At 38.8% G+C, this 12,343-nt stretch overlaps 1 protein-coding gene across 4 annotated transcripts in view; it reads right to left on the bottom strand.

Annotated features, from left to right (window-relative positions):
- The window catches only part of ITSN2 (intersectin 2), a 195,723-nt gene that overhangs the window by 14,954 nt on the left and 168,426 nt on the right, over positions 1 to 12,343 (bottom strand). For all 4 annotated transcript variants that reach the window (XM_073568317.1, XM_073568316.1, XM_073568319.1 and 1 more), the window contains 3 exons: positions 5,188 to 5,309; positions 4,402 to 4,484; positions 4,061 to 4,144 (listed from right to left, as the gene is read on the bottom strand). In XM_073568317.1, coding sequence (XP_073424418.1) covers positions 4,061 to 4,144; positions 4,402 to 4,484; positions 5,188 to 5,309 — 289 coding nt within the window. The remainder of the gene's footprint in view (positions 1 to 4,060; positions 4,145 to 4,401; positions 4,485 to 5,187; positions 5,310 to 12,343) is intronic.

The raw sequence follows: 12,343 nt of genomic DNA, 5'->3' as shown, positions 1-12,343 counted from the left end.
TTATAGCGAATCAGTGCAATGATGCATTATAGCGGATGAGGGCAATGATGCATTATAGCGGATGAGGGCAATTATGCATTCTAGCGAATCAGTGCAATGATGCATTATAGCGAAAGAATGCAATGATACATTATAGCGAATCAGTGCAATGATGCATTATCGTGGATGAGGGCAATGATGCATTATAGCGAATCAGTGCAATGATGCATTATAGTGGATGAGGGCAATGATGCATTATAGCGAATCAGTGCAATGATGCATTATAGCGAAAAAATGCAATGATACATTATAGCAAACCAGTGCAATGAAGCATTATAGCGAATCAGTGCAATGATGCATTATAGCGAATCAGTGCAATGATGCATTATAGCGGATGTGGGCAATGACGCATTATAGCGAATCAGTGCAATAATGCATTATAGCGAATCAGTGCAATGATGCATTATAGCGGATGAGGGCAATGATGCATTATAGCGGATGAGGGCAATGATGCATTCTAGTGAATCAGTGCAATGATGCATTATAACGAAAGAATGCAATGATACATTATAGTGAATCAGTGCAATAATGCCTTACAAAGGATCAGTGCAATGATGCATTATAGCGGATGAGGGCAATGATGCATTATAGCGAATCAGTGCAATGATGCATTATAGCGGATGAGGGCAATGATGCATTATAGCGAATCAGTGCAATGATGCATTACAGCAAATCAGTGCAATGATGCATTATAGCGAATCAGTGCAATGATGCATTATAGCGAATCAGTGCAATGATGCATTATAGCGGATGAGGGCAATGATGCATTATAGCGAATCAGTGCAATGATGCATTATAGCGAATCAGTGAAGTGATGCATTATAGCGAATCAGTGCAATGATGCATTATAGCGAATCAGTGAAGTGATGCATTATAGCGAATCAGTGCAATGATGCATTATAGCGAATCAGTGAAGTGATGCATTATAGCGAATCAGTGCAATGATGCATTATAGCGAATCAGTGCAATGATGCATTATAGCGAATCAGTGCAATGATGCATTATAGCGAATCAGTGAAGTGATGCATTATAGCGAATCAGTGCAATGATGCATTATAGTGAATCAGTGAAGTGATGCATTATAGCGAATCAGTGCAATGATGCATTATAGCGAATCAGTGCAATGATGCATTATAGTGGATGAGGGCAATGATGCATTATAGCGAATCACTGCAATGATGCATTATAGCGAAAGAATGCAATGATACATTATAGCAAACCAGTGCAATGAAGCATTATAGCGAATCAGTGCAATGATGCATTATAGCGAATCAGTGCAATGATGCATTATAGCGGATGTGGGCAATGATGCATTATAGCGAATCAGTGCAATAATGCATTATAGCGAATCAGTGCAATGATGCATTATAGCGGATGAGGGCAATGATGCATTCTAGTGAATCAGTGCAATGATGCATTATAACGAAAGAATGCAATGATACATTATAGTGAATCAGTGCAATAATGCCTTACAAAGGATCAGTGCAATGATGCATTATAGCGGATGAGGGCAATGATGCATTATAGCGAATCAGTGCAATGATGCATTATAGCGGATGAGGGCAATGATGCATTATAGCGAATCAGTGCAATGATGCATTACAGCAAATCAGTGCAATGATGCATTATAGCGAATCAGTGCAATGATGCATTATAGCGAATCAGTGCAATGATGCATTATAGCGGATGAGGGCAATGATGCATTATAGCGAATCAGTGCAATGATGCATTATAGCGAATCAGTGAAGTGATGCATTATAGCGAATCAGTGCAATGATGCATTATAGCGAATCAGTGAAGTGATGCATTATAGCGAATCAGTGCAATGATGCATTATAGCGAATCAGTGCAATGATGCATTATAGCGGATGTGGGCAATGATGCATTATAGCGGATGTGGGCAATGATGCATTATAGCGAATCAGTGCAATAATGCATTATAGCGAATCAGTGCAATGATGCATTATAGCGGATGAGGGCAATGATGCATTATAGCGGATGAGGGCAATGATGCATTCTAGTGAATCAGTGCAATGATGCATTATAACGAAAGAATGCAATGATACATTATAGTGAATCAGTGCAATAATGCCTTACAAAGGATCAGTGCAATGATGCATTATAGCGGATGAGGGCAATGATGCATTATAGCGAATCAGTGCAATGATGCATTATAGCGGATGAGGGCAATGATGCATTATAGCGAATCAGTGCAATGATGCATTACAGCAAATCAGTGCAATGATGCATTATAGCGAATCAGTGCAATGATGCATTATAGCGAATCAGTGCAATGATGCATTATAGCGGATGAGGGCAATGATGCATTATAGCGAATCAGTGCAATGATGCATTATAGCGAATCAGTGAAGTGATGCATTATAGCGAATCAGTGCAATGATGCATTATAGCGAATCAGTGAAGTGATGCATTATAGCGAATCAGTGAAGTGATGCATTATAGCGAATCAGTGCAATGATGCATTATAGCGAATCAGTGAAGTGATGCATTATAGCGAATCAGTGCAATGATGCATTATAGCGAATCAGTGAAGTGATGCATTATAGCGAATCAGTGCAATGATGCATTATAGCGAATCAGTGCAATGATGCATTATAGTGGATGAGGGCAATGATGCATTATAGCGAATCACTGCAATGATGCATTATAGCGAAAGAATGCAATGATACATTATAGCAAACCAGTGCAATGAAGCATTATAGCGAATCAGTGCAATGATGCATTATAGCGAATCAGTGCAATGATGCATTATAGCGGATGTGGGCAATGATGCATTATAGCGAATCAGTGCAATAATGCATTATAGCGAATCAGTGCAATGATGCATTATAGCGGATGAGGGCAATGATGCATTCTAGTGAATCAGTGCAATGATGCATTATAACGAAAGAATGCAATGATACATTATAGTGAATCAGTGCAATAATGCCTTACAAAGGATCAGTGCAATGATGCATTATAGCGGATGAGGGCAATGATGCATTATAGCGAATCAGTGCAATGATGCATTATAGCGGATGAGGGCAATGATGCATTATAGCGAATCAGTGCAATGATGCATTACAGCAAATCAGTGCAATGATGCATTATAGCGAATCAGTGCAATGATGCATTATAGCGAATCAGTGCAATGATGCATTATAGCGGATGAGGGCAATGATGCATTATAGCGAATCAGTGCAATGATGCATTATAGCGAATCAGTGAAGTGATGCATTATAGCGAATCAGTGCAATGATGCATTATAGCGAATCAGTGAAGTGATGCATTATAGCGAATCAGTGCAATGATGCATTATAGCGAATCAGTGAAGTGATGCATTATAGCGAATCAGTGCAATGATGCATTATAGCGAATCAGTGCAATGATGCATTATAGCGAATCAGTGAAGTGATGCATTATAGTGCAATGATGCATTATAGTGAATCAGGGAATGATACATTATAGCGAGTCAGTGCAATGATACATTATAGCGAATCAGTGCAATGATACACTATGGTAACATATGTTTTATACAGCCAGCAAATGTCTCTAACAGCAACGACCTGTGCAAGCTTAAAAAAAATAACAATGGTGGAATTTAGTTTTTTTTTTTTTCTTCACCAATTCACCGCACTTGAAATTTTTTGGGTCATTTTTCAGTAAATTATATGGTAAAGTGAATTGGGTCATTGAAAATCACAACTTAACCCTCAAAAAAATAAATAATCAAGCCCGACAAACTATATTGATGGAAAAATAAAATTATGGCTTTAGAAAGAAGGTGAGGAAAGAAATAAAAGTACAAAAACAAGTGGTGGGATGGAATTAAATGACAAAATTCTGTCTGCCTGCAGCCACCACTAGGGGGAGCTGCAGAGCTTAATGCATACTGATATACACAGAGGTCAGTGCTACAAGCAGTATGTGGCAGGTGTAGCTAAAGACCTGTAGTTCTGTCACAGTGACGACTTCGCTTTAGGACCCCCTCACCATTACGTGTACACCGGAGTGCACTTACCATTAGGTTTACAGGCTTTTAACTCTGCCGCTTCATTGATTTGCACCATGAGACGCCCAATTCCAGAAGTCTTGTGAGATCTCGCTGCAGGAAGAAAATTAAATCCTATATCAAGTCTGCCGTACTGTAATAATCTGTTATAACCTATAAAGGGGGTGCAAAGATGGAAAAATACGGCTGCTATTCAGACTGGTAGCAAAATAATAAAAACACAAAAATAATTAAAAAAAAAAAATGAAGAGCAACAACATAGAAAAGCCAGGAGACCCAAATAAAAGGTAAGGCATGCTGGATTACTGGACTTTCTGGATTAAGGGGAAGGTCACAATTATTCACAATACCTTGGTACGCTTTTTCCCTTTTCTTCTTCTCGGTATCGATAAAGTTTTCCGAGGCGGTTTTGATTTTTTGGACCCAGGCAGTTCTGAAAAAAATGATAGCAATGGATCTTTCATATAGAGTGACTGCAGACTTCATCCCCAAGCCTGGACAACCCCTTTAATCCTAAAGGGGACATTTAAATGTATGTATTTGGGGCTAAAATCATTTTTTACAATTTGATGTCAGTACAAATTTTGCAAGATTTGGCTTTTAGAGGCTTTTTTCTTTCCTTGCACATTCAATTTTGATGTGGTCTGTGGTTATAAATCAGCTGACAGGAGGTCAGAAAAAGACAGATTAAAAGACTTACAAAAGCTCCTGTTAGACTGAGCTCACTGAAGGATTCCCAGCTTACTCATTCTGCATGAGTAAACTGAGAGTCGTTCAGTGAGCCGGCAACAGACAGTGCAACTCGAAGGCTATAGGAGGCAGACGGTGCAATTTTTTTTAAAGAAACCCAATTGCAAAAAAATTCTATACGTGTATTTAAGAAAATTGGGGAACAATCCCTTTTATTATGTACGGAGGATGAAAAAGACACAGGAGCTTGTAATATGCAGCTGACATCCAGTTACAACAGCCGTGAGCATTGTTTAACCCTTTAGACCCTGCAATCAATAGCAACCATTGTATCTAAGGAGTTTGTCGGATGGAGGAAAGTCTTTTAGGCCAGTTCTGCAGGGTGCGGAGGGAGGCTATGGCAGCCGGGGGACTAACCATTCCACTCATGGCTTCTAGAGCCCCACCTTTCATTAATGTTGTCCGTCCTTAAAGTGTACACCCGGTCTATGTGGGAGATGTGGAACACCGGCTCATCGCTCGATGGGTCACTGGGCAGCTTGACCAGCACTTCATTTAGGAAAATTGGCTAAAAGAAGAAAACAAAACAAAAAAAAGTCATATAAAATCTACAAAATTCTACCACAAGTCCTGACATCTGATGTGAAGACAACTGGTCCTGCTTAGAAATGTGTCACCGCTTTATGCCACCTTGTTGTATATTCCTGCTGAGACTTAATTCTGAGCTGTGTTTTCTTTCATGAGTCACAGATCACAAAGTCAGAGAGAAAGGAAAGTAAAGGAGACGCTGACTGGAGCAGGAGAGAAGCAGGAAAGCAAACACCCACTAGGCACTGAACCCGCAGGTCTGCAGAGACACTCAGAAAAGGCAGCACCTGGGAGAATTAGGACAAAAATAACCATAGAGCAAAAACCCAAAAGGACATACCCATATATAATAAAGTCCTTGTCTCAGAATGTAATTATCACCTTCCATAGGATTTAGTGGTAAATAATGGGGGGGGTGCATGTGTATGGAGTCACAGGGGCGCCTATCACCCCCATCAACACCATTTTGGTAGCCATGTGGCGCCAGGCTGGGCTTCATAGGAGATTGTTATTTATATGAAGCATTGCAAGTTCATCTCCCATAAAGGGACAAAAAATAAAGTGAAAATTAAAACAAACTATAAAAGTTTGATTCATATAATAAAAGGCATAAGAGAATGCTCCAGCTGCTATTAAAATCTTCTTTAATGAAAAACCATTTGTAAAATATGCAAATATGCCCAAATTTCTCAGGAATTCACTAATAATGATCATACTTCATGTTTTAAAATAAAAAATATCAATTGCAATTCTAGCAACATAGTGTATAAAATTAATTGTGAACAATGTGATTTATCCTATGTTGGTTGCACCTCGAGGCAGCTAAAAATAAGAATAAGGGAACATTTAAATGATATTAGCAATACAAATAATTTTATACGGAATGTCTCAGCAGTTTCCAAACATTTTATTGATTGCCACGCCCGCAATACATCTCACCTTAAAGTTCAGGGAATAGAAAAAGTAAACCTGTCATCCCGTGGGGGAGACATCAGGCGATGTCTCCGTACTCGGGAAGCTTTTTGGATATACCATTTAAATACTAGACATCCAAACGGTCTCAATAAAAGACATGATCTATTGTTGCACTATTGTTGAATTTCCCCTTTTTTTTTTTTTTCTCAAAAGAGGAAAAAAACCTTTTTTTTTTTTTATGTCGCTTTTGTATTTAATTACATGTGTCCAATTGGATTGGCTCATGTGATCATGTGATTTTTATATGATGTTTTATTCGTTAAGCTACATATATATGTCTAATCTAAGGCAAATTTCAAACATGGCTTTGACAAAGACCGTCTGGTCGAAACGCGTAGCCTGTCATCTCTGTTGTGGTGAGGTTATATGGAGAGTCTTCACCATTGTATGTTTTAATGGCTTTTCATTAAAGAAGATTTTAATAGCAGCTGGAGCAGAACTTTCCTTCTATGGTCTATGACGTTGCTTCGCACGGAGCTCCGAGTTTCTGCGCTTGATCTCTGGTGAGCTGGCTATTTCTTTCTATTTCTATTTGGACAGTTTTGGACTGCCGTGCTCCCATTGATTATCTCCACTCTGATTGAGAAATATTTATAACCCACCACTCACAGATTATATGTGCTATATTCTTATGCAACATAGACATGGATGTTGCTAGAGACCGATCCAGAAAGGTTGCGCAGGTGTTCTCTGATCCATCTAATCAGGGGGTGGCAGACCTAGACAAAAGTCTCAACAAATTTGAAAAGCTGCTTATATTGGAAACTAAAATCTGGTGGGATCATGCCACCTTAAATAACTACATTGCAAAGGACATGATACCAAGAGGTTTACGTATAAAAAAAACTGCCTACTACTGTTTACTCAGATGAGTTTAAAAATGAATGGAATGCTATATTGAGCAATTGTTCGGCAAATTTAATGAAATTAATAATAAAATATGAAGATCAGAAATTGAAGGAAATACAAGAGGAATTGAGTCTATTGAACATTTCAATGGTGGAATACAAAACATTACCACAATTTGACTCTTCAGTGACTGCTGTGAACAAAAAGGTGTCAACATTGGAAGATGAAATTATGGATAGAAAGAAAAAAAAGTTCACAAGAGACTTGAATGACTATTCTACCAATATGGTGTATGAATGGGGAAAATGGAAGGGTCTAAATAGAACCCCAAAATCTATCTTGAAGCAAAGCCATGTTCACAATAAGCGCAGAAACTCCACCAGAATTCCAAGATCTCATGTTTCCTTCACTTCATCAGAGTTGGATTCTTCTGACAATTTTTCAAGCATATCTGATGTTTCATCTAATGAGATCACTCCAGGTGCGTCCAGACGTAATCTTCATTATTCAAAAAACGTCAGAGGCGTGGAGGCAGAAAACACCGGAGGAACACAAGGAATTACAACTCGGAGAAAAAAATATTGGCACCAATAAAAAGCTGCAATAATGTCCTCAATTTATCTTCAATTATTCTAACCAAAGAACAAACCCAAATATTATCATTGGGTCTCAATTTTGTCCCTGATCGAGATTTTGATCTGTTTTCCACCATTATGGACGTTAAGAAATTTATTCGCAATTTGACAGTTAAAAAACATTTTTTTGACATTGATAATTCAGATTGTGTCCCTCTATCTAGTCACCCCTCAGATGCTAACAATGAGTTTGTGGACATGAATTTTGAGGAACAGTTAGCACTGGTTACTCTGCAGTATCTAGATGAACATTCCCTTTCCAGCAATGATCAATGTGAACAGACACATGCTTTTGAGACAAAAAATCCGTATTTTTACCCAGTGCAAACGAGATCTAGTTGCATGGAACAATTTCAGGATATGGTAGAGAGGGATTTGCTCCATTTATATGATCAAATGAAATCCAAAGATAAATCAAACAACAAAAAAATTTTTTCAAATTATCAGCACAAAATCCTGCAGGATTTGAAAAATAATGCTGATTTAGTCATTAAAATGTCAGACAAGGGAGGAGTGGTAGTGGTATTGAATGCCACTGATTATTATCAAAAAATGATGGAATTATTATCAGACAGTACCATCTATAAAAAACTACCGCATAACCCGTCAATAAGATTTAAGGAAATAAGTAGTGCTCTAATAAAGGAAGGTTCCAGTTTGGGGATTTTAACAGCTAGTCAAGCAGAATACTTGGAGGTAAAAAATCCCATTTTGCCAATAATACATGGGGTCCCCAAAATCCATAAATCTGAGGGTATTCCACCTTTGCGCCCAATAGTATCGGGCATTGGCTCAAATAATGAGCATTTATGTCAGTGGGTAGATTCGCTGTTACAACCTTTAGTGCAGCGCACCCCGGGATACATCAGGGACTCCAAACAGGTTTTGGGGGCATTCTCCAAAAAAACTTGGTCATCCAAATATAGTTGGCTAACTTGTGATGTTATTTCATTATACACGTGCATTTTCCATGATATAGCCATACGAGCATTACAATTCCATTTTGTCAAATACAGCAATTTTTCATCTGAGCTGCAAAATTACATTCTACAAGTAGTTGCATTTCTTATGTCACATAATTTCTTCACGTTCAATGGAGAATTTTTTTTGCAACTTAGAGGAGTTGCAATGGGAGCTAAATTCTCACCCTCCCTTGCAAATCTTGTAATGTCATTCTGGGAAATGGAATATATATATTCCACTGCCAACCCTTTTTCAAAGCAATTAATCTGGTATGGTAGATATATCGATGATACCCTCATTATTTGGGGTGGAGATATTTCTGCCATACCAGATTTCATAAAATATATTAATTCTAATAACTATAATATCAAATTCACGCATAACTACAGTTCTAACAATATTGCATTTCTGGATTTGTGTTTGAGTGGCACAGATGGTGCGGTCATTCATACCAAAACGCACCATAAACCATACAGTGGGAACACGGTGCTACATGCAAGGAGCAGTCATTCAAAACATACAATCAGGTCAGTCCCTGTTGGTGAATACACCAGAGTTAAACGTAATTGCAGCTCAGAGGAATCCTTGCAAGAGGAATTTGCACATGTTACCAATAAATTGACAAATCGCAATTATCCAAAATGGACCCTAACTAGAGCACAAAAAATAGTGCAAACCAAAGATCGAAATGACTTGCTGGCATCAAGTACAGAAGGGAAAAAAAAGGCAATAACTATGGGAAAAAAACCCTATATATGTTTCCAGTATAGCCCGCAATTCACATCTATAAAAAATATTGTTCACAAGTTTCTACCCATTCTGCACCAGGATAATGAATTGGTTAAAATTTTATCATCAGGAATTAATGTGGTGTCAAGAAAAGCACCGTCTTTAGGGAGTATACTATCCCCCAGCATGTTTTCACTAACACATCACAAGTAGAGTTGAGCGATACCGTCCGATACTTCAAAGTATCGTATCGGATGGTATCGGCCGATCTTTAAAAAAAGTATCGGTATCGCCGATTCCGATACCGGAAGTCCCATTCAAGTCTATGGGACTTCCGGTATCGGAATAAGAAAAACCCTTTCCTGCCCTTGTACAGCCTCTCTGGGGTCTGTACGGGCCTTTCGGGGGGCTGTGCCGGCCTGCCAGGGGGTCTGTGCAGGCTCCGGTGGTCTGTGCCGGCCTGCCGGTGGTCTGTGCAGGCTCCGGGGGGCTGTGCCGGCCTGCCGGGGGGCTGTGCCGGCCTGCCGGGGGGGCTGTGCAGGCTCCGGGGGGCTGTGCCGGCCTGCCGGTGGTCTGTGCAGGCTCCGGGGGTCTGTGCAGGCATCGTCCGATGGGACTACAAGTCCCATCGGGCGATGCCTGCTACCATGACAGTGATTGACACATTAGCCAATGATGGGACAGTAGTAGTCCCATCATCCGGCTAATGTGTTAAATGTAAAAAAAAAAAAAAAAATTACATGCTACATACATACAACATGCATACTACATACATGCTACATTCATACTACATACTACATACATGCTACATTCATACTACATAAATACTACATGCAACATACATACTACATATATACTACATGCATGCTACATACATACTGCATGCTACATACATACCACATATATACTACATACATACTACATGCATGCTACATGCATGCTACATACATAACACATATATACTACATGCATGCTACATACATACCACATACATACTACATATATACTACATGCATGCTACATACATACTGCATGCTACATACATACTACATATATACTACATACATACTACATATATACTACATACATACTACATATATACTACATGCTACATACATACTACATGCTACATGCATGCTACATACATACTACATACATACTACATGCTACATACATACCACATATATACTACATACATACAATACATTCATACAATACATACATAGACATACAGTACATATAACATAGAGTAACATACTTACCAATACTTGTCACATTGTTCCCCGAAGCCATTGTCTTTTCCGGAATAAATATTAACATAACAAACCACAAAAATACTCACCCACGATCCGAAGCAGTCCACGAGTGTGTCCCACGACGATCTTGGGTAGAGAACTGCAGCATCAGCTGTTGCTGCCGTTCTCTACGGGCTGCAGGAATCCAATGACGGAAGGTAGGTATCCTTCCGCACTGTATTCCTCCGCCACTTAAAAAAAAAAAAAGTCCCTAGTCTCACTTTATGCCATTGCTGTGTGGGAATTTCCCACGCAGCAATGGCATAAAGTGAGACTAGGGACTTTTTTTTTTTTTAAGTGGCGGAGGAATACAGTGCGGAAGGATACCTACCTTCCGTCATTGGATTCCTGCAGCCCGTAGAGAACGGCAGCATCATCTGATGCTGCCGTTCTCTACCCAAGATCGTCGTGGGACACACTCGTGGACTGCTTCGGATCGTGGGTGAGTATTTTTGTGGTTTGTTATGTTAATATTTATTCCGGAAAAGACAATTGCTTCGGGGAACAATGTGACAAGTATTGGTAAGTATGTTACTCTATGTTATATGTACTGTATGTCTATGTATGTATTGTATGAATGTATTGTATGTATGTAGTATATATGTGGTATGTATGTAGCATGTAGTATGTATGTAGTATGTATGTAGCATGCATGTAGCATGTAGTATGTATGTAGCATGCATGTAGTATATATGTAGTATGTATGTAGCATGCATGTAGTATATATGTAGCATGTATGTAGTATGTATGTGGTATGTATGTAGCATGTAGTATGTATGTAGCATGCATGTAGTATATATGTAGTATGTATGTAGCATGTAGTATGTATGTAGTATGTATGTAGTATGTATGTGGTATGTATGTGGCATGTAGTATGTATGTAGCATGCATGTAGTATGTATGTAGTATGTATGTGGTATGTATGTAGCATGTAGTATGTATGTAGCATGCATGTAGTATGTATGTAGCATGCATGTAGTATGTATGTAGCATGCATGTAGTATGTATGTAGTATGTATGTAGCATGCAGTATGTATGTAGCATGTATGTAGTATGTATGTAGTATATATGTAGTATGTATGTAGTATGTATGTAGCATGTAGTATGTATGTAGCATGCATGTAGTATGTATGTAGCATGTAGTATGTATGTAGCATGCATGTAGTATGTATGTAGCATGTATGTAGTATGTATGTAGTATATATGTAGTATGTATGTAGCATGTAGTATGTATGTAGCATGCATGTAGTATGTATGTAGCATGTAGTATGTATGTAGCATGCATGTAGTATGTATGTAGCATGTATGTAGTATGTATGTAGTATATATGTAGTATGTATGTAGCATGTAGTATGTATGTAGCATGCATGTAGCATGCATGTAGTATTTTTTTTTTTTTTTTTTTTTTTTAACATTTAACACATTAGCCGGATGATGGGACTACTACTGTCCCATCATTGGCTAATGTGTCAATCACTGTCATGGTAGCAGGCATCGCCCGATGGGACTTGTAGTCCCATCGGACGATGCTTGCACAGACCCCCGGACATCAGCACAGCCCCCCGGCA

Source organism: Dendrobates tinctorius, unplaced genomic scaffold (assembly GCF_039654945.1).
Source record: "Dendrobates tinctorius isolate UK_male_01 unplaced genomic scaffold, ASM3965494v1 ptg000021l, whole genome shotgun sequence".
Taxonomy (NCBI): Eukaryota; Metazoa; Chordata; class Amphibia; order Anura; family Dendrobatidae; genus Dendrobates; species Dendrobates tinctorius.
Note: the sequence above shows the minus strand (reverse complement) of the source record. Positions and strands in the feature narration are given on the sequence as shown.